This window comes from Thermothielavioides terrestris, chromosome 1 (genome assembly GCF_000226115.1).
Source record: "Thermothielavioides terrestris NRRL 8126 chromosome 1, complete sequence".
NCBI lineage: Eukaryota > Fungi > Ascomycota > Sordariomycetes > Sordariales > Chaetomiaceae > Thermothielavioides > Thermothielavioides terrestris.
Genome location: NC_016457.1, coordinates 7,877,601 through 7,898,180, shown reverse-complemented (window position 1 = coordinate 7,898,180; position 20,580 = coordinate 7,877,601). Strand labels below are relative to the sequence as shown.

At 57.3% G+C, this 20,580-nt stretch overlaps 7 protein-coding genes across 7 annotated transcripts; 4 read left to right on the top strand and 3 right to left on the bottom strand.

The window, feature by feature from the left end:
* The first annotated feature begins 895 nt into the window (after positions 1–895).
* On the top strand, positions 896–4,970 carry THITE_2110175 (uncharacterized protein). The gene is made up of 4 exons (XM_003650528.1): positions 896–1,144; positions 1,228–1,378; positions 1,442–3,480; positions 3,541–4,970. The coding sequence occupies exons 1-4, from the start codon at positions 1,080–1,082 to the stop codon at positions 4,670–4,672; spliced, it is 3,387 nt and encodes a 1,128-aa protein (XP_003650576.1). The 5' UTR covers positions 896–1,079; the 3' UTR covers positions 4,673–4,970.
* A 222-nt stretch (positions 4,971–5,192) lies between these two features.
* Positions 5,193–8,701, bottom strand: THITE_2042555 (uncharacterized protein; the record flags this gene model as incomplete). The annotated part of the gene is made up of 9 exons (XM_003650527.1): positions 5,193–5,316; positions 5,455–5,720; positions 5,820–6,953; positions 7,022–7,400; positions 7,431–7,948; positions 8,005–8,090; positions 8,171–8,272; positions 8,342–8,392; positions 8,581–8,701. 9 exons carry the CDS (start codon positions 8,699–8,701, stop codon positions 5,193–5,195), a joined length of 2,781 nt encoding a protein of 926 aa, XP_003650575.1.
* A 2,367-nt stretch (positions 8,702–11,068) lies between these two features.
* THITE_2038211 (uncharacterized protein) lies at positions 11,069–11,221 on the bottom strand (the record flags this gene model as incomplete). The annotated part of the gene is made up of 1 exon (XM_003650526.1): positions 11,069–11,221. A coding segment is annotated over one exon (153 nt), but the record flags the coding sequence as incomplete, so codon positions are not given.
* Positions 11,222–12,110: 889 nt separating this feature from the next.
* THITE_2110172 (uncharacterized protein) lies at positions 12,111–12,507 on the top strand. The gene has a single exon (XM_003650525.1). The coding sequence runs from the start codon at positions 12,148–12,150 to the stop codon at positions 12,310–12,312; it is 165 nt and encodes a 54-aa protein (XP_003650573.1). The 5' UTR covers positions 12,111–12,147; the 3' UTR covers positions 12,313–12,507.
* A 178-nt stretch (positions 12,508–12,685) lies between these two features.
* On the top strand, positions 12,686–15,008 carry THITE_115847 (uncharacterized protein; the record flags this gene model as incomplete). The annotated part of the gene is made up of 2 exons (XM_003650524.1): positions 12,686–12,938; positions 12,991–15,008. 2 exons carry the CDS (start codon positions 12,686–12,688, stop codon positions 15,006–15,008), a joined length of 2,271 nt encoding a protein of 756 aa, XP_003650572.1.
* A 776-nt stretch (positions 15,009–15,784) lies between these two features.
* On the top strand, positions 15,785–17,336 carry THITE_2110170 (uncharacterized protein). Its single transcript, XM_003650523.1, has 4 exons — positions 15,785–16,261; positions 16,346–16,501; positions 16,570–16,945; positions 17,020–17,336. The coding sequence occupies exons 1-4, from the start codon at positions 15,907–15,909 to the stop codon at positions 17,198–17,200; spliced, it is 1,068 nt and encodes a 355-aa protein (XP_003650571.1). The 5' UTR covers positions 15,785–15,906; the 3' UTR covers positions 17,201–17,336.
* Positions 17,337–18,684: 1,348 nt separating this feature from the next.
* On the bottom strand, positions 18,685–20,328 carry THITE_2110167 (uncharacterized protein). The gene is made up of 2 exons (XM_003650522.1): positions 19,886–20,328; positions 18,685–19,830 (listed from the first exon to the last, which is right to left on the bottom strand). The coding sequence occupies exons 1-2, from the start codon at positions 20,203–20,205 to the stop codon at positions 19,227–19,229; spliced, it is 924 nt and encodes a 307-aa protein (XP_003650570.1). The 5' UTR covers positions 20,206–20,328; the 3' UTR covers positions 18,685–19,226.
* Positions 20,329–20,580: the final 252 nt, after the last annotated feature.

The window sequence follows — 20,580 nt, the reverse complement described above, 5'->3', positions numbered from 1 at the left end:
TAGTTCGCCGGGGGTACGGGGGGCAGCGCCAGCCCCCCGCTAGTTAGGATTCGGGTTAAGGTTAGGGTAAGGGTCAAGGTTAGGGTACGGGTTAACTTCGTTTTCTTTTTTTTCGATTTGGTTGAGGTTTGGTAAAGTTGTTACTACGAGTCTTCGCGATTGTACATTGTCGATGTTGCTCTAAGTCGCGGCCCCGCTCACCCCGTGGCGATTGTAAATACTTGTAAGCGGCAACCTCCGAAATTAGTCTTGGCGGGACCTCTATAACCACGACCCCTTCCAGCGCAGGTGCAGGGGTTCGCGAAACTTTCCCAAGCCATCATCGCTTGCACCAGTCAGATTCAGTTCTCAATTTTCGGTAACTGTCTGTACTCAGTGCCCTATCGGGTTGGCTACAGCGTCGAGCAGTCCACAGCCTCTTCTGTTTGACAACGCAGCGCCGCGCCCGTGGAGATGCGAGGCTGGGATGCATCCATCCCGCGCCCGGCTGAGGCTTCTCCGCTGGGCGGGCGTCTTGGGTCTTCTCTCGGGTCCTGGCTCCGAGATGCATCCACACTTACACAGATAGACGAGCGCAGGGACGCAGGGGACTCGTTCCCGGGATCTATTCTCGATGGCCAGAACCCGGAGATGCACACTTCCTCGGTCCGCCGGCCTGGCGTGCGGCGTCTCTGGTCCCCATCTTTCGTCTGAGATGATGACTGGCAGCATGACACCATACTGTGTGTTCAGACGACGGTGGAACAGGGCAGGGTCGAGATTAGATATGGCGTGCGTGCCTGTCACAGCGTTGTGTCTCTCCTCGTCGGAAGCTTTCTCTCAAAGATAGACGACATACCATCCTTCGTCTATCGCCCTGTTCATCTCGACGTTGGTTCTTTCTTTCCGCTCTCCGTTTCTCAGCTTCATCGTCTTCCGTCTCATCCTCGTTCATCTGGCTGGGCCTGGCTGAGCGAGTCAAGCAGCTCTCGCCTCATCCGCCTTCTCTTCTTTCTCCAGTTCTCACCTCGCCTCGATATACCCCCTGTCTCCTGCTGTTCTGCTCGCTGCTCTCTCTCTTTACCTCGACCACGCCCACGATGGCAGTGGGCGCGCGCAAAAGAGTTGTGGTTGTCGGCCTGGGCATGGTCGGCATCAGCTTCATGTTAGTGCACCGCACAGGCGATGAGATAACGGCGGCATCATAGTCCCCCGAAAGCTGACGTCGCATACCGTATCCGTGTACAGAGAAAAACTCCTAAAGCTTGACGCGCGGGCACGCGAGTACAACATCACGGTCATCGGCGAGGAAAAACATGTGGCCTACAACCGGGTCGGCCTCACCACCTTCTTCGAGCACCGCAAGGTTGAGAATCTGTATCTGAACCCGCTTACATGGGTAGGCTGCCGTCACTCACCTCGTCCGAACTTGTTCAAGCAAGCACGCTGACCCCTTGTTCAGTACGATAGCATTGTCGACGGGGCCCTGAGCTACCGTATCAACACCAAGGTCACCAAGATCGACTCGACGAGGAAGACTATCAGCTGCTCAGACGGCCAGGAGATACCATACGACATTCTGGTTCTGGCCACGGGCTCCGATGCCATCCTACCCAGGTTCATCCCCAACCACGATGCTACCGGTGTCTTCGTTTACCGGACGGTCGACGACCTCGAGAAGCTCATTGCCTTCTCGGCCTCCCAAAAAGGCGCCTCTGCCGCCGTCGTTGGCGGCGGCCTGCTGGGGCTCGAAGCCGCCAAGGCCTTGTTGGATCTGCAGTGCTACGACAAGGTTAAGGTGATTGAACGTGGCGGATGGCTCCTCAGCCGCCAGGTGGATGCCGACGCCGGCGCCATGGTGGCCGACCAGGTCCGCCAGCTCGGCGTGGATGTCATGCTCAACAAGAGCGTGAGCAGGATAGAGGTCGACGAGCAGCACAACCTAACAGGAATAACCTTCGCTGACGGCGAATTCTATGCCTGCTCGACGCTGTGCTTCGCCATCGGCGTCCGGCCAAGGGATGAGCTGGCCAGAGAGGCCGGTCTCAAGTGCGCCGAACGGGGCGGCGGCATCATTGTCGACGACTGTCTCAGAACCAGCGATCCTGACATTTACGCCATCGGCGAGTGCGCCAACTGGGAGGGCCAGACCTTTGGCCTGATTGCCCCTGGGGTCGAGATGGCTGATCTCCTGTCCTTCAACCTGACCCAGGCAAAGCACCACCAGCCCCGGCTATACAAGCGCCCCGACCTCAGCACTAAGCTCAAACTCCTCGGCGTCGAAGTGGCCAGCTTCGGCGATTACTTTGCCGACATCGAGGGGCCCAAGTTCCTGCCAGCGAGAGCGAAGAAGGTGAACGGGGTCAACGGCGCCAACGGCACCGACGGGACCCAGGGAGCAAATGGTGCCAACGGAGCCACCAACGGCGTCAAGGGCCTGTCACCAAAGTTGGTGAAGTCGTTGACTTACAGAGACCCCTTCCAGAACGTGTACAAGAAGTACCTCTTTACCCAGGACGGCAAGTACCTACTCGGTGGCATGATGATTGGAGACACCAAGGACTACGTCAAGCTGGTGCCCATGGTCAAGAACCAGAAGGAGCTCGACATCCCGCCGGCTGAACTCATCCTCGGCGCCAAGAAGGATGGCGATGACGCCGACGACTTGGACGACGACACCCAGATCTGCAGCTGCCACAACGTTACCAAGGGCGACATAGTCAAGGTCGTCAAGGACGGCACGTGCAAGTCGATCGGCGATGTGAAGTCGTGCACCAAAGCCGGCACGGGCTGCGGTGGCTGCGTTCCGCTGGTCACGTCCATCTTTAACAAGACCATGAAGGACATGGGCAACGAGGTCAAGAACAACCTCTGCCCGCACTTCAACTACAGCCGCGCCGACCTGTACCACATCATCATGGTCAAGCGGCTGAAGACGCTGCCCGAGGTGATGAAGGAAGCCGGCGTCGACCCCAACAGCTCCGGCTGCGAGGTCTGCAAGCCGTGTCTCGGCAGCATCTTCTCAAGCTTGTGGAACAAGCACGTCATGGACAAGCCGCACCACGGCCTGCAAGACACCAACGACCGCTTCCTCGGAAACATCCAGCGCAACGGCACCTTCAGTGTCGTGCCGCGGGTACCCGGCGGCGAGATCACGCCCGACAAACTCATCGTCATAGGCCAGGTGGCTAAGGAATACAACCTGTACACCAAGATCACGGGCGGCCAGCGCATCGACATGTTCGGTGCCAAGAAGCAGGACCTGCTCGACATCTGGAAGCGGCTGGTCGACGCGGGCATGGAGAGCGGCCACGCGTATGCCAAGGCCCTGCGGACGGTAAAGAGTTGCGTCGGCACGACATGGTGCCGATTCGGCATCGGCGACAGCGTGGGCATGGCGGTGCGCCTGGAGGAACGCTACAAGAGCATCCGGGCGCCGCACAAGATCAAGGGTGCTGTGAGCGGCTGTGTGCGAGAGTGCGCGGAAGCGCAGAACAAGGAGTAAGCAGGCTTCTCCCCCGCCCTATGATGGTTACATGTTGTTTACTAACGCTCCCCCAGCTTCGGCCTTATCGCCACCGACAAGGGTTTCAACATCTTCGTCGCCGGCAACGGCGGCGCCAAGCCGAAGCACGCGGAGCTCCTTGCCAAGGATGTGCCGCCGACCGAGGTGATCCCGATTCTCGACCGGTACCTGATGTTCTACATCCGCACAGCCGACAAGCTCCAGCGCACCGCGCGCTGGCTAGAGTCCCTGCCCGGCGGTATCAAGTACCTCCGCGAGGTGATCCTCGAAGACAAGCTCGACATCAACGCGTCGCTCGAGGCGCAGATGCAGGAGCTCGTCGACAGCTTCTTCGACGAGTGGGCCGAGGCCATCAACAACCCGTCCATCGCGGCCAAGTTCAAGCAGTTCGCCAACACGGCCGAGACGGTCGAGAACATGGAGCTCGAGCAGGACCGCACCCAGACGCGGCCGGTCATGTGGCCCAAGGACGCGCCCAACGAGGACTTCGCCGGCCTCCGCTCGCGCTGGTCGCAGACCACGTGGCAGCCGGTGCTGGAGGCGTCCTACTTCGCCGGCGCCGACGCCCTGCCCAACGGCATCAGCGCGACCATCAAGCGCGGCGACACCCAGCTCGCCGTCTGGCGCTTCAAGGGCCGCTACTACGCCACGCAGCAGATGTGCCCGCACAAGCGCGCCTTCATCCTAGCCGACGGCCTCGTCGGCGAGGACCCCCCGTCCTGCCCCGCCTCCGCCTCCACCACCTCCTCCGACACCACCACCCCTCCCCAAACCCCGCCTCAAGCCTCCCCCAACAGCCCCTGGATCTCCTGCCCCCACCACAAGCGCAACTTCGACCTGACCTCGGGCGCCTGCAAGTCGGACGCGACCCTCTCCATCGCGACCTTCGACGTCGAGGAGCGCCCCGACGGCATGGTCTACCTGCGGCTGCCGCCCGTCGACGAGCTGGACGCGGCCCTCGGCACGCGCCGGTGGATGGTCAAGAAGGGCGAGGCCGGACCCGGCCAGTTCGCCGAGGTCGACAAGAAGATCGGCTTCGTCGGCCGCCGCGCCAAGAAGCCCGGCGTCAAGCCCGTCGGGCCCGGCGGCGGCGCGCTGGGGGCGGTCAGGAAGGGGGTCGAGTTGATGGCGGTGGGTGGTGGGTGCGGAGCGGCGCCGGAGTGGTGAGTGAGGTGGTATTGAGATGGGTGGAGAGGTAGCGGGTGGCGTGTGGGTTGGGTTGGGAAGAAGTGGAAGTGGAGCGGTAGATGGATAGATTTTCTTGCTGAGTTGCAGTGGCTTGGGTTGAATGGTTGAAGCGGTAGCCGGCGTTGGGAAGTTAACGCAACTGGGAGCTGTTCCTGTTTTTGTTGTTATCCACATATCCTACTCATATGCATAGTACCTGCAATGATCTGTTGATGAACTTTAGAACGCAGCATTGCGTCTCTCCGGGATGAATAAAGTGATTTCAATAGCTGAACGGTGGCAGAGCACATCGCAAAGGGTTATTCAGAGACACGGGTATAAGGCCCGCCATGTCATGCAGTAGCTCAAGCCCACAGCACTGCCCGTGGGCCCCGGATCACCTGTCTCGCTATGTCTGTCCAAAACAAACTGGACTACTCTGAGCACAACTCCTCGAACCACCCCTCATCCAAAACGAGAGGGGCCCCCCATATGCCAACGGGAGAAGTAACCAACTACGCTACGCATACCCGTCGGCTCCCTTGCCGCCAGCCTGCACAACCAAGACACTGGCCCTCACGCCCGCCGTGACCAACCGCTCACCCACCGGGCCAATCACCCTCTTCAAGTCGGGATTATTTCCACTGCTCAAACTCCCACCAGCACCACCACCGCTTCCTCCTCCACCACCACCACTACTACCTCCACCACCAGTACCGCCGCCGGCGCCGGTATTTCCGCTATTACTTCCCAAACCACCACCACCACTACCACCGTCGGACACCCCCGCCCCAGCACCACCGGCAGCACCGTCCCCATATCCGAATCCGAACCGCGCATTCCACCTCCCGAGCACGACCACGTCGCCCGCGTTCTTGGGGCGCTGCCCCACCGTCTGCTGCGCGAGCAGGAGCACCTCGGTGAGCGCGGCGGACGAGGACGGCGACGATGGGGGCGGGAGGAGCAGCTCAGAAAAGACGACGCGCGGGGCGAGGGCGGCGGGGAGGGAGGCGTGCATGGTCTCGAAGAAGGCCGCGTCGTGTTCTTCCTCTTCTTGTTGTTGTCGTTGTTCGGCGCGGGACGGGGGCGGGGGTGCTTGTTGGCCCTCCGCTCGGGCGGGGGGATGTGGGTGGGGCGGTTCGTCCACGGCGGTGGTGGTGGTGGCGGTAGGACCCGTCTTGTGATTGGGGTTGGGATCGGTGGAGGACGAAGATGGGGTCGTGGTGGTGGCTGGTGAGGCGTTGGAGTCGCCTTCTGGGGGATTGCTGGGGCCGGGTTCGGCGCGGCTGTGGATGTACACGATGGACGCCGTGACGTGCGGGTTTCTGGCCAGCTGCAGGACGAGGCGCAGGGCGACGCGGTCGTCTGGGCCACCGAAGAAGGGGAGGAAGATGTGGTGGGACTTGTCGGCGACGGGGAGGGCGGCCGGCTCGGCGCGGTGGCTGCGGATCGAAATGATGCTCCGCCTGCGGACCAGCGCCGGGCGGTCGGCGGGCTTGCTGAGGCCGCCAAAGCCGTTGTCGATGAAGATGCCTACGTTGCACGTGCGGGCGGCCTTGGACAGGGTCCGGTTCATGAAGTCGAGGTGGGAGCTCGACCTGAAGCGCTCGCTGGCGCTCATGGCAATGGGGAAGGACTGGTCTTCTGACACGCTGCCGTATTCGCCCCAGGGGATGAGCGCAAAATCGGACGCGACTTCAGACGCCTGGGTCATGATGGTCTCGGCGTACGAGTCTGTGGGAACCACGGCGACTCGGCCGGAGACGGCGACATCGTGGAGTTGAGAGAAGGTCCGGAAGGCGTTGACCACCGGGTCGCGGAGAGAGTAGAAATCCTCGCCTTCGGTGAGGTGCATGACTGACGAGGTACGGTCGGTGAGTTCGATTAGCCGCAGGCCGTGAACCTCAAGCGGCCGCTTCTTGATCTGGACCTCGCTCTCCTTGGGCGACGTCTCCGCCGCATCTGGGTGAATCGGCGCGGGAGGGGCTTCGGGGCCGAGGAGATTGATGAAAGTGAACAGGCTAGGAAGACTATCCAAACGAAGATGCACCATCAAGCGGCGGATCTGCGATTCGACGGCCTTTTGGGACGGCTCGCCACTGCCGGTTTCCGATGGATCGATGGGATTGCCGTCCCAGTCGATCTCCCCTCTCCGCCACTTGTCAACCTTCTGCTGGTACCACGGCGGGTATAAGGCCTTGGTGAGGGGCGTGGTTGCGACGGTAGTCACCAGAGCCATGACAACGAACATGGTGAAGGTCGTTTCCGACAGGATGCCGGCCTGAAGACCGATGTTCTTCGCCGTGTCAGCTGCGAGGTCCCCTCCTCCTGGTCGTCAGGCAGACTCACCAACACGATCAGCTCGACCAGACCCTTGCAGCTCATCAAGCAGCCGATGGTGAAGCTTTCGCGCCATAGTAGCTTGTTTGCCCGGGCAGCGAGCGTTCCGCCAGCGATCTTGCCGAAGAAAGCGCAGACAATAATGCCGATGACATAGCCCCAGATAACCCCGTCATTCAATAGGCCCAGGTTCGTATTGAGACCGGACAGGGCAAAGTAGAGGGGGTTAAACAAGACGGAGATGAGGTCTTCAATCTTTTCGGTCAGTTTGATGGCGAAGCCACCGTCGTGGGGGCATATGAGGCCCATCAAGAAGGCGCCGAAGATGGGATGGACGCCAATGATCCCTGAGATGGGGTCAGTACAATATAGCCAGGACGATCGTAGTCTCACGCGGGAAACCCCCGGCACTTGCGACCTACCGGTAAACCAGGCGGAAGCCAGCATCATGAGCATTGTCAGAGCGACCATGCCCTGGGTAGGCCCATTATGCAGGCTGCCGGTCCGGCCGAGGACCCAGATGAAGGGAGGTCGGACGATGAACACCAGGAACAGGGCCCAGCCGATACAGCACAGCAGAGCCCAGAGCGCGGCCAGGCCGCTGCTATTGTTTACCAGGGCGACGCACAGTGCCAGCAGGATCCAGCCTGTCACGTCGTTGCCAATGCCGGCGGCCAAAACAGTGACGCCGACATTGGAGCGGAGCAGATTCAGCTCGCTGAGAATGCGGCAGAGCACAGGGAAGGCAGTGATGGCGAGGGCGGTGCCGATGAACAGGCCGAAGACGCCGAAGCTGATGGGTGTCCCGACGCCGGCGAGCAACTGGTTGTAGATACCCCAAGCAATGGCAAAGCCCAGGCCGAACGGGAGGGCCATGCCCGCAAGGCCGACGCTCAGGGCGGCCCTCCAATTGTGGGTGAAGAGACGGATGTCGACCTATACAATGACGGTCAGGCCAGCGCAACGGGCTGCACGGAGGCCGGATCGCTCACCTCCAGCGCAATCAAAAAGAGGAAGATGAGCAGGCCCAGGTTGGCGACATTGTTGAAGACGGGCATGGACGCAGTCGGGAAGATGGCTGTTTGTCGGGGTCAGACATCGCGACGAAATTTCATTCCATCCCACGGAATAGACAATAATGAATGAGGCGACACGTACTGTCCTTGAAGCCCGGTATCCGCATCATCACCGAGGGGCCCAGCAGGATGCCGCCGATGACCTCGGCGATGACACGGGGCTGGTTCAGCAGCCGCAGCGGATCTGGAGCGGACAGATCGATCAGCCGGACCCGCCCTTCCTGCGCTTACTTCTCGTTTCGCAACCGCTTACAGTGCAAAAGCTGGCAAAGAAGAATCACGATGATTGCCTGCGTGTTGGATGCTATTGTTAGCGCGTTGGGCCCCGGACGCGGAAGCCGGCCCGGCCGGGGCCAGGACCGGGTGAAACGGGCCACCGATCGGTCTGCGCAGTGAAACAACAGCGCACGGAAGGGATGCGGCCGGAGGTGCGTAACGGTAGCATCCGACAGGAGGAGCCCAACGGTTGCAGCGCCGCAGGTATGTATGTACTTGCCTGGACGATAAAAAGGCTAATCGGATTCGACGGCGTGTAAGCGATCGGATTGGAGCCCTCGAGCACGCCGGCCTGCGGAGGGGCCACGGGGCCGCTGGCCGAGGCATTCGCGGCCATCGCGTCGCGTCTTCTACGGAGTACCGCAGCGCTGTGAAGACCGGGATGGGCTCGGATATCTGAGGTGGTGTTGGTTCGCCCGAGCCTTCTCAACAGAGCGGAGAGCAAAGAGCAGCCGACTACAAGGTCCAGCTAGTTAAGGCGCAGAGCAAGCTGGTGAGGTCAGTCTGTCAGATGACACGGAGGGCTGCGCCCGTCCGTCTGGCGGGCTTCCAGTAGATAAGCCTCGGCCAACCAACACCTTGGGATGGAATCGAATCCAAAGGTGGGTGAGAAAGCGAGATAAGTGACCGGGAGCTTGCGGTCGAATCCACGCGGTGCTGTTACGGTTCCTTGCATCCCCCCGTGCAAGGGACATGTGGACAGGACAAGACAAGGAAAACAACCTGAAAGCTTCCTCCCCGGTTCTGTTGCTGCAAGGGTTCGGATCCGGATTCGTGGGGATGCATCTCGAAACAGCCCGAGGACAGGGCAATGTTCCCTGCCACCTTCAAGGGGACGGAGCATGGAAGACTGCGTACAGTAATGCCCCGAGGCGGCGTCGCTAACGTTAGTGTATCCCGTGCTTCCAGGCTGACCGGGCCTCTTTCTTTGTGCAGCTGACCCGCTTGCCCAGCTTGCCCAGATCGCACCTTCCATGCTCCAGCTGCCGAGCTTGCTTCCTGAGGGGGGGCTGCATTCTTTTTCTTCTGTGGCTCTCGACTGGGGGGCGCCGAGATGAGAAAGAGGGGAACCTGGCCGGCTGTCTCGATCCTTGCAGGTTTCTTGATGTTGGGTCTCCCTTGAAGTTGGGTGTGTTGGTTCAGGGAACAAGCACCTCAGGATAACGTCGCCCACCACAATTTCGAATACACCTAGTTCCCGAATGCCTAATCCAGTAAGCCAATTTCTACACAAAATTCAGGGGCAAGCTACAACACTAGAACCAATATCACCAACCAAGATATCCTAAAACGGCTTAAAATTAAAGCTATTTGCAAGCTAGTAATATATAGCCAACTACTGGAAGATAGTGGTTTCGAAGCCCAGTGCCGGAAGCTCCTTATTGACCTTCTTTGTAAAGCCTACAACGCCCTAGATAGCTACCTAGAATGCCTTCGCCTTCGCTGCCTTATCCTCAATCTCCTACCTCTAACGTAGTTGCTCTCGAATAGCTACAACTGTTAATATACGGGCCTTACCAAAGTGCTTCTTTATAGCCTTTTTCCTTCCTTCTAGCCTCTTCTTGACTAGCGCTTAGTTTAGCCTATTAAGTGTATTATAGTTAGCTTATAGAATTAGATATTCTTCCTTCAACTAGGCTATCTTCTATTTAATTAGTATAGTATAAACCTTTATAACCTCCTTTATAAGATTGTTAATCTTTAAAGCTATAGTACTAGTAGCTTTAATACTTATAGACCACCTAGAACTATTAGTAAAGCTTATAAATAGGGGGGTCTTTAGGCGATAGTATACTAGGATCTTTTCAGGTTTAAACAGTATTAAACTAGCCCCCCTCTATATACTTATAATATTCTTATAGATCGTTTTATATATCTATAGGTAGATAGTTAAGAACTAGTAGTTGTTGATCTAGCTAGCGCTAAACAGGGCGTATTCTATAACCAATTGGCGATATCGCTATACTAGAGGGCTAAAGACACCTATATCGAGAGGCTATAGTTCGTAGGTCGAATATAGTAGTAAGTAGAGTAGTATAATCTTATTAGATTCGTAGTATTTAACAAACTAAAGTGAAACGTATAATATATAGCTATCAAGGATCAACAACCAGTATATACCAATAGTTCAAGGGCCTATATACTTGTTGAAGTGCTTGATCTATTCAAAGGCAATATTGTAGTCTATTTAGCTATTGGGAGAGACCTAGATTACTATATTGTCATCGAGGTATAGAGGAATCTACGCCTATTGAATATATATACCTTCGAAGATAATAAAGGGCGGTAGAACAAAGCTATTAGCCGAGATATATTCGATAATCGATATCTACTTATAGTTGCCTAGCTAAATCGAATATAGTACCTCCTCTTTATAGCGTAGAACGATTACTATACTATTGTCACCGATCCCTTTTATATAGCTTTTTTTATCTATATTATAGATATCGTTGTTAGCGATACTATACGCTAGGCGGATAGTCTAGAACAGGTTGAACTACTAGGCGGCTATCTAATGATCTAAAGTATCTTTCCTCGACTGATCTAACGTATAGGAGCAGCGTGTTCGAAGCTCTGGATACTAGGAAAGGAAGTGGTAGTACCAGTTCTTTCCTAGAGGCTTGTTGTCGCCCTTGGTATATAAAAGCTGGGTGCCTAGATGTTCGATGGCCGAGATCGATATCGGCTAGCCCTACGTATTCAACTAGTAGATGGCCTTGACAAGAGATTCCTCCTCTTTAGGCGTAAGGCGTTGAAACCGTTGGGTAGCGGCCTGGTAGGTTGTAGTATAGCCATTGAAGCGGTCAAACAGTGTAGTAAAGGGGATGTCGAAGAGCAGGGCGGCTTGACGAAGGCTAGGAACCTTCTTAGCTTAGAATGCTTCAATTACGAGGCAAATTCGATCTTCTTTGCTAGGCTGGTTAGCTATCTTCCTAACGTATCTAGAAAACAATAAACCGTTAAGATTGATCAAGGTTTAGGTGTAAAACTGGCTGGTGATGTTGTTGTTGTGGTGTTCTGACCCCTGGGAAATTGGTGGCTTGGGTGGCGTTCGGGAACCTAGTGTCTTCGAAATTGTGGTGGGCGACGTTAACGTCCAGTCGCTGTACGGAGTAACTTACCATGAGTTAGCGGGTTCGGCGCCCACGTTTGTGCACTGCTGCTTGCTTGAGAGCCCTTGCTTGGGCCCACTTTACAGTACCTGAATAGGTAACTTACTACCTACGTTACCCCACCGCTGCTCTGCGCAGCAGCCTGCAGGCGGTTGACCGTGTATGCCAATTCCAATGGCCGCCAACCACCCTTAACCCCCAAGCATTCACGGTTCACATTTAACTGCATGGCAATTCTCAACGACAAAGTGGTAACACAATTCACATATCCACTGCTTCGATTTGCTCATTGCCTTATCGGATGACGATTCACCAAACAAACAGAACTGCGAGCCACATCGCAAGCAATGGCGGGGGTTCAGGACGCAGCCATCACTGATCCTGCTCAACTCCATGGATGTTGCGAGTGCTGCGGAATCAAGAGAAGAACAACCGACACTTGCTCTGCCAAAATTATTCGAAACGGCCCGGCCCTGGCCATTTTGAAGCCTAGTTTCCTCTCTCCGCGTAACGTTATTTTGCACCCATGTTCTAGGTGCCGCATGGCACAGCAGATCTGCCCTCGTTCCCTGTTGGCCATCCTGCCAGGCTGGTGCTGCAGAGCCCGTGCCGCTCCCAGTGCGAAACAAAACGCCGGCATCGAGCTTCCTCAGCGGTAGTCTCGAGTCCCATGACGCATCTGCTACTTTGCTTCGTGGCGCAATGGGCAATGCTGGGCTCCTCAGGGTGGCTTCTTCCGGGCCGGCCGGCTCGCTTTCCCGGCCCCGATCCTGGACGTTGGCCCGTTCAACTCCCGAAACACTTCATGGAGCACACAGTTTTCTGCTGCCTCTGAGCCTTTGTCTCACTCGCAACTTGTACTTATGACTGTGAACGGCCGCCGGAACTGGCCAATGCGCTTCAGAGCCTAGCCTCAGCGTCGGGATAGACGTGGAGAATGGTATATGCGCGGGTTGACCCCTTGACCTTGGCTGCTGAGGTTGGTTTAAGGCAGGCCATGGCTCCTCGTTTCTCTCGCGAGGTCTTTCTGTCCATCCTGGGCTTTCGAGGACCGCCTCTCCAGCGCATGAAGGTCGGTGCCTTCGTCTCGCTCGACTTCACCCTCCGGCCTGCGTGATTGTCAGGGCTTGCTTCCTCAAGCTCTGACCTTGGGGTCACGGAATTTGAGCACCGGCTTGTTCTCTTTCTATCTCATGCTCGTCTCTCCGATGCGTGTCTTTGCTCTTTTGCCGTCCTCGCTGACGGTTCTTCTCGTCGCTTGTTTGCTTTCCGGCAATGTCGAGGCAGGGAGAAGAGTCTGGAGCAGGAAGCCGGCCTTTGTCCTCAGCCGCGGCTCAAGGTCGGGCCCTCGGCTCGGCTCTAGGTCCGGTTACGGGGTCAAGCTCGGCAGGAGTGGCAATTTGATGATCAAGATGGGCTCAGCGACCATCGACACGCCTGGCGGTCAAGTCACCTGGGATGGTAAGTTTCGCGAGTTGAGGACAAGAGAAGGAGCCACTGACACGGCCGCCAGATGTCTCCTCCGAACCTATCGTCATGTTTTCCCGGGCGGCCGGAAACCAGACATACCTCTCCATGGCCCTGGAGCTATCCCTCAACATGACGTCTTCCGACCCCCTTACTGTCTTGTCATCGTCCACGGTCTACCTCTCGTGGCTACAAACAGGGATGCAAGCGGCCTCCTCCCAGAGCCCAATCATGGCGTCCGAGGTCAATCCCGTCGTCCCCTTCAAGTTGGACGGTCAAGATAGCAATCAGCCCAAAGTGTTGATGACGCTCCTCTACCTCCAGCCGCATCCCCTCATCGTCACAGACAGTTTCATGCAGGCGTTCGACAGCATGCGGACAGACTCTTCGAAACGCCAAAACTTCGATTTTCAAGCCTTTTGCAACAGTTCATCGATCACGAATCTACAGGCGGCCACCTGGATGGTGGTCAATGGGACTTCGGCCGAAGGCGGCGGCAGCATAGGAGGCGGAGAAACGGTTACCCAAACGGTGCAAGTCACGATGAATCCAAGCAACACTGGAGATAGCGGCCAGCAGGTCACCTCGATGGTCACCATGGACGCCTCCGGCTCTCCGACGGTCTTCACCACGGCCATGGTATCCTCCGACTGTGGCTGCGCCGACGAGAGCCAGGAAACTGTACCAATGATGTCCACCACGGACGCGGCCGGCTCCTCGACGACAATGGTAACCACCACGCCGGGCATGCTCCCGCCACCGGCCGCCTCCGACAGCACCAGTGCCACAGCATCATCGTCTTCTTCTTCTTCTTCATTATCATCATCGGACAACGGCACCCCCACAACCGTCGAGGATATGACCACCACCGACATGCTCATGTCGACCGTCACCTCCGCGCCGACGAACACGATGGGCGGGTCGTCTGAGTATTGCAATGGACAGGGCGGCAGTGTGGTGACTGTCATGTCTACGGTGACGGTTACTGTGGCTGATATGACGGTCGGTACTTCCTCGCTTGACAGTACAGGCATGGGGGGTGGAGGAATGGGAGAGGCCACTTCGACACAAATAGGCGACGCGACCTCAACCATGACTTCATCGGAGGGCAGCAGCACCCCCTGCGATGTATGTGCTGGCCTCGGAAGCAGTACCGGAATGGGCGATGAGACTGGCAGCGCGTTATCCACCTCTTCCACCACAACCGCAGCGCCAAGCGACAGCCCTTCTCCATCTTGTGATGTTTGTGCCGGCATGGGGGCTACTAGCATGGCATCCGACATCACAACCCAAACCGGCGGAGACTCTGGCGCGGCGTCTCCTACCGCGACCTCAGCATCAAGCAGCAGCACTCCTTGCGACATCTGCGCCGGCGCGGGGGCCACTAGCATGGCCTCCGGCACTCCGAGCGGAATGGACGGCGAGACCAGCGTCCCGCCAACGTCAACTTCTGGTGCAGGTAGCTCGTCAACTGGTGATGGCGCTTCCGAAGGCAGCCCGTCCCCCACAGCCACTTCCGACACTGGCATTGCTTCCGGCACTGGCACCCCATCCAGCACCGGGGCACCATCCAGCTCCGGGACACCATCCGGCACTGGAACGCCATCCAGCACTGGGACACCATCCGACACTGCGACCAGCACTGGCGGCCAGACTGGCAGCACGTCGACTACGTCAACTTCCAATTCTACTGGGACTGCGCAGACTAGTAACGGTGCTTCCGACAGTGGCGCGTCGTCCACTACCACCACCACAGGGCCGGTCACATCGGAGACGCCCACAACCACGGCTGCCGCTGACGGCGCTGGCACCACCCTCACCAGGCTGACGGTGCTCTTTCCCATATCGGCTTCGTCAAATGACACGGCGTCTGGGACGGCGACAGCGACGGCGACGAACCCGCCTGTAGCTGCCGGGGCCGTGACCGACACCGGCACCGGCACCAGCACCAGCACCGGCGGGCTTCCGGCGCCCAGCTCCGGCGCCGTCCCCATTGTCGTCGCTAAAGAAACACCTTTTCTACTTGGCTGCATAATACTCATTTCCTTTGTATTCGTGGCATAATGTTAGACAAAAGGGAAGGAATGGCTAATGGCGAACGGCAAATACTTGTACAGTTGTATGGTTAGACGGGCTAGAGAGATATCCCGGACGGCGTGAAGCTGGGGGCTAGGGCGTTTCGGTCTCTTTCTCTTATTCGATCCAGCCAAGCCGTCGTTAGTTAGCTTAGGCTGTTGCTGTGTTATTGTTGTATTTGAACTTGCAATCATTCTCACAAGAGCAATAAACCGCTTTTTCCTGCTGTGCACTGTGCCAATGCACAAGCTTCCAGGTTAGGTGTTTCTGCCGGGACGTCGGTGTCTGTGACTCCCGCGCTCATTCTTGAATCCGGAAGCCGCAAGGAAAGCTGCAACGGCTCTGCCAAGCGTCCAATGCACCCTGCAGCCTGGCTCTTGTGACCAACCCCAGAAGCTTCCTGGTAGGTTACAACTTAACCCCGCCAGTGGTCCGTGCACACCCGTCCAGAACCGCGATTCCAATCGGCTTGCGGCTCCTCGGGCATCTTCCGCACTTCGCAGCAGCCATCCGCTCACCGCAGACTTCACGACGACAACCTCCCCCACCCTGGCCTACTACATCATCGCCAACTGCCCCCCGCCTGTCCGGAAAACCAAAAACTGCACATACATTGCAGCGGCGGGGCACCCGCTTGTTTGACCAGACCAAACAAACTGACTACCTTTTTGTTCTTTTCTCTTTCTCATGTCGCTCAGCCCAAGCCTGTCGCATCGTCTTGTTCCGAACGAAGACAGGTAACCACGGCCATTAGCGAAACTCACCATCTCCAACTGTAGTCCGCTCCGTACGACTGCTCTTCCGGTGCCCTCACCGACCTCGAAGACCCTCCGCGACGACCGACCGCAACCCTGACCACTGACCGCGACAACCCCAACTGCCCAAGATGATGCCAAATCCGCACGTCTACGGCCACCACCAGTATCCCCAGGCCGAGTCGGCCTGGATGCACCAGCAGCCGTCGCACCAACACCACGCCCAGGCCGCTGCCGCTGCCGCCACTGTCGCCCAGCAGCAGCACTACAACCGGTTAGCCACCGCCCACAACACCGTCGGCGCCCTCGGCCAGGCCCATGCCCCAGACAATGTGCTCGAGGGGTCCGTGTCTGAGGACAACCGGCGGACCTTGCAGTACATCGCAGACCTGCTGAACGAGAACACCCGTGAGGCCGCGCTGTTGGAGCTCAGCAAAAAGCGCGAGCAGGTTCCGGAGCTGGCCTTGATTCTGTGGCACTCATTTGGTACGACGTAGCTTGCTCTTTTCCGTGCCTCCGCGGTCCTCTCGTCTGCCACAACATATGCATGCGGCTAACTAGGATGTGCAGGTGTCATGACGTCGCTGCTGCAAGAGATCATCAGCGTCTACAGTCTCCTGAGCCCGTCGCAGCTTACTGCCGCTGCGTCGAACCGAGTCTGCAATGCGCTGGCCCTCCTCCAGTGCGTCGCGTCGCACAACGAGACGCGCACACTTTTCCTGAATGGTAAGGGCCTTGCGTGGCTTACCGCGAATATCTCGGCCCTGAGTCGAAAATGGCTGACATGGTCGTAGCGCACATCCCGCTCTATCTCTATCCCTTCCTCAACACGACGTCCAAGTCGCGACCTTTCGAGTACCTGCGACTGACATCCCTTGGGGTGATCGGCGCTCTGGTCAAGAACGACTCCTCGGAGGTCATCAATTTCCTTCTCACCACCGAGATCATCCCGCTGTGCCTGCGCATCATGGAGACGGGTTCCGAACTCAGCAAAACCGTGGCCATCTTCATTGTGCAGAAGATCCTGCTCGACGACAACGGCCTGAACTATATCTGCGCCACCTACGAGCGATTCTATGCGGTGGGTACGGTCCTCAGCAACATGGTCGCCCAACTGGTGGAGCAGCAGACCGCCAGGCTGCTGAAGCACGTTGTCCGATGCTTCTTACGGTAAGCAACTGAACCGCCCTTTGCGCCCCCTTGGAAAGAACACCGGAGGATGACTAATCGGACCTCGACTGCAGGCTCAGTGATAACGCCCGTGCACGCGAAGCGCTGAGGCAATGCCTCCCCGAGCCGCTCCGCGACCACACGTTCTCGGCCGTTCTCCGCGACGACGCAGCGACAAAGCGCTGCCTCACTCAGCTGCTCATCAACCTGTCAGAGAACACGATGGAGCCTACCGCCGGCCAGCTTACGCTCTAGGCCTGAAACCGGGCATCCGATGGGCAAGGCTTGAGAGCAGCAATAACAACAACGGCAGTCGCAGCGCCGCCGCGCCTGAAGGGGGCACCCCCCCTTACCATCGCACCGCCGACCAGTGTAAAACTTGGGGATAACGCACATTGTCCGCACTGCCTGTTCACTTTTGTATGCTTTCACCACCGCATGCGTTTCTCCGCGCCTCCGCCGGGCCCTCACTGCTGTCCAGCAAGAGGCCGAGGCTAGCGAATTCGCCAGCCAGTCTGGGCTTGGCATGCCCAGCGATGATCAGGGAGGGAGCGGTGATAATGCGTGTGAGCTTTCACAGCTACACGGGGGACTGCCGGTCTGTGGGAGTACATACCCCTCCCTGCCTATCCCAACTCTGTGGGTAGAGGATGACGAGCCCACCTTCTCTGGATTTGCCTCTTGCAGGAGAGAGGCAATGGGTAAGGATTGGAGGGGAGAGGTAATGGGTGGGGAAAAAAAGACAAGGCGGTTGCCGTGGGGTATAAAAGCGGGTTCATGTTCATGTGGGAAAAGCAACGGGAAGAGGATGGGAAAAAGGGGCACTTCTCGGGCTTGCTATTGTTCACGAAGAAAGGAGGGCAGGAAGGACGGATGGAAAGAAGGAAGGAAATATCCCGCATTGCAGCGCGTTCAGGGCGGCGTTTATTGGGCGTTTTGTTCACCACCCTCCCGGTTTCCCCCACCATGTCTTGTCTCGTTGTTCACCGGACTTTGTACCTCGACATACCATACTTTCTTTCCCGCTTCTCTCCTTTCCCCTTTCCGCTGTCTGCCCTCTTATGTAGTAGGATCCTGTTTCCCGGCCAGCACGCTGGCAGGGGCTCTCTCTCTTTGGTGTTCTCGGTCTGTGTGTTGTCTAGGTAGGGAGGCTGGTCATGGGGGAAGGGGCGCATGGAGAGGGAGGGGGCTTGCATAGCAATCGGATGGGTTGGGTCTTTGTGTGGTTTTACGTCCCTCGCTGGTTGCTGCTTTTCTCGGGTGCTGTATGTCTGTACCGATATGTGTGGTAGATCCTGGGGGGAATTTAGGGAGGGGAGAGGGTCATTTGGGTCGGATAGGGGGTGCAAGTGAAGGTATGATGGGGTTAGTGCTAGTTGCTTGTGGGAATGACCAATAGCTGAGCGAGATACCCCTTTCTTCCTGCTGCGTTACTGTGCATGGTGAGCTGGAGCGAGGGAGGCTCTTTGGAAGGGAGTGGGGGGAGGAAGGGGACAGAGGGGAGGGCAAGGCGGAGGCGCTGTTGTTCGTCCTATATTGGCGGATCAGGGTGACACGACACAGAACGATGCATGTCGAGAACTAGGGGAGTAGTATAAAGATTGCTTGTTGTTATTTAGTCCCGTGCTCAAGTATGTCCAAGGCGGTATGCATTTCGGTTTCGGCATGTGCTCAGAATCCTAAGCGTGGCCTGTATGTTCGGATAAGTTGTCTAAGAGTTACCACTGATACAGGATAGAATGGGAACAACTTAGTGCCCGGCCGTGTGACCTGGCATATCCATCTGCCCTTGACAGACCTGGCTCGGCATACTCACTCCCATCTTTTCCGTGCAGTCGTCACCCCTTACAATGACACACCGAGGTCATCCTTCGCCCCTGTTCCCATCCCCTTGCCCGCCTTCTCCATCACCCGTTCAAGGCCATTCGTGCTTGCAGGCCCAGACATTCATCTACGTCTCGACCATACTTGACCACGATGCTTTCCGTAATGCTTCCTGGGGCGTTCTTGCCCTCGCCTCCTTAGTTCTCCTCCTCCCCCCTGTTCTAAGACTTCCTTTGAAGCTCCTGGCAGCACTCAGGGCTCGCGCGATTGAGACGTCCACCGCCCCTTTGCTCGGGAAGGCTGACATGGAGACTTGGGGAGTATTTGGCGGAAGATTGACTATATCTGTACAAGTATCGTTTGGGCTAGGGTTGCATCGAGTGCAAAGCAGCCACGAGAGACGGAGTCGGGGACTGAGAGGCGGCGACGGGACTCGATGTCGGCCGCTTTTCGCCGGCTACTTCCAGGGCCGCAGGCCCCAGGGACGGAGTGCATCGATTGCCCTGAGCACATTGTGGAAGTCTAAACGTCTCGTCCTGACAGCTACTATTGCGGCTAGGGTGGCTGAAATGAGTCCTAGAGCGACCAGGGAAATGCCCGACGGCAAGCAGCGTGACGAGGCTTCAAGGCGCTCAAGATCGCGGGCGACCTCATCTGCGCTGGTGTACTTCTCGGACCAACAGCGAACGATTATCTGCTGAAGAGCCGGTGGCACAAGCGCCATGTCAGGATAATCTCGTTCCGAGAAGCGGGTTGTGATATCGCCTTCATCGAGATCATGGTAAAGTAGTTGGCCGGTACTGATTTCGTAAAGGGCAGTGCCGAGCGCGAAGAGATCGTCTTTCTCGGTTGGCTCTAAGCGATCGTGAGCTGTCTTCGGTCTGGAGTAGCGAGCCGGTGGGAACTCGAGACATCCAGAACCGTCGATCCTCGATCCGCCGAAATCAGCCAGCACCAACGTCCCATCGCTCTTGACAAGAATGTTGTGACACCCCACATCCCCGTGAACGACGCCGCGCGAATGGACGTGCCGGATTGCTTCGACAACTTGTCTCGGCCAGCTGAGGGCCAGTTCCGGTCAGCGCGTTCGGAATGATTTAAAAAGGGGCGACTCACCCTGATCGTGAATGCATGAAGTCGCGCGACATGAGAACCTTATCGAGAGTTCCCATGGAGTGATACTCAAGGAGCAGTCCTTGTAAAGTTCGCTCGCTCGAATGGATGCAGATTTCGCCAAAAAATTGGAGGATGTTGGGGTGAGACCCGAGGCGTTCGTAAACGGCTCTCTCTCGCTCGTGGTGTTCGTGCGCATTGTTTGAGGCGATTTTAATGACATATTTTGAGTTCTTCAGAAGACCGACTTGAGCAAAGGAACCAAGACCTACGCCGTCGATGTTCTGAATGTCTACGTCACGGGGCACCGAGGATCTGTCCATGATGTCGGCGGTTTGGCATGGAATTGTTTGTGCCATCCCTCGACACTTAGACTGGTGAGTCGTGTCAAGGCTGAGTTTGGGGGAAGAAATGCCCCTTGATAATGTTGGTTGGTAAGGTACCCTTGACACAGGTAATGAGAGGCTGCCAGGGTTGCTCCGTTCGTAACCCCCACCATCACTGGGTTACCTCCACCGTGTCAACGTGTCAACGCTAATACAGCCCATCCCTCTCACACTGGGGGCACCGACCACGCCGTGAAGTTGATCCGATAGTTCCCTTGGTTGCGCTCCATTCCACCGCCTCAGCACAAAGGCCTTCTGAATCCTTTGGCTTAGAGCATACAATTTTGCTTTTCAAATCTTCCTCCATGCCCA

Excerpts from the sequence above, each read along its gene's own strand:
- THITE_2110175 (XM_003650528.1), top strand. The coding sequence starts at position 1,080 with ATGGCAGTGGGCGCGCGCAAAAGAGTTGTGGTTGTCGGCCTGGGCATG. Across the intron at positions 1,145-1,227 it reads ATGGTCGGCATCAGCTTCAT|AGAAAAACTCCTAAAGCTTG; the intron begins GTTAGTGCACCG and ends ATCCGTGTACAG. Across the intron at positions 3,481-3,540 it reads GCGGAAGCGCAGAACAAGGA|CTTCGGCCTTATCGCCACCG; the intron begins GTAAGCAGGCTT and ends ACGCTCCCCCAG.
- THITE_2110172 (XM_003650525.1), top strand. The coding sequence starts at position 12,148 with ATGACGCATCTGCTACTTTGCTTCGTGGCGCAATGGGCAATGCTGGGC.
- THITE_2110170 (XM_003650523.1), top strand. The coding sequence starts at position 15,907 with ATGATGCCAAATCCGCACGTCTACGGCCACCACCAGTATCCCCAGGCC. Across the intron at positions 16,262-16,345 it reads GATTCTGTGGCACTCATTTG|GTGTCATGACGTCGCTGCTG; the intron begins GTACGACGTAGC and ends TAGGATGTGCAG. Across the intron at positions 16,946-17,019 it reads GTTGTCCGATGCTTCTTACG|GCTCAGTGATAACGCCCGTG; the intron begins GTAAGCAACTGA and ends CCTCGACTGCAG.
- THITE_2110167 (XM_003650522.1), bottom strand. The coding sequence starts at position 20,205 with ATGGACAGATCCTCGGTGCCCCGTGACGTAGACATTCAGAACATCGAC. Across the intron at positions 19,831-19,885 it reads TTCATGCATTCACGATCAGG|CTGGCCGAGACAAGTTGTCG; the intron begins GTGAGTCGCCCC and ends ACTGGCCCTCAG.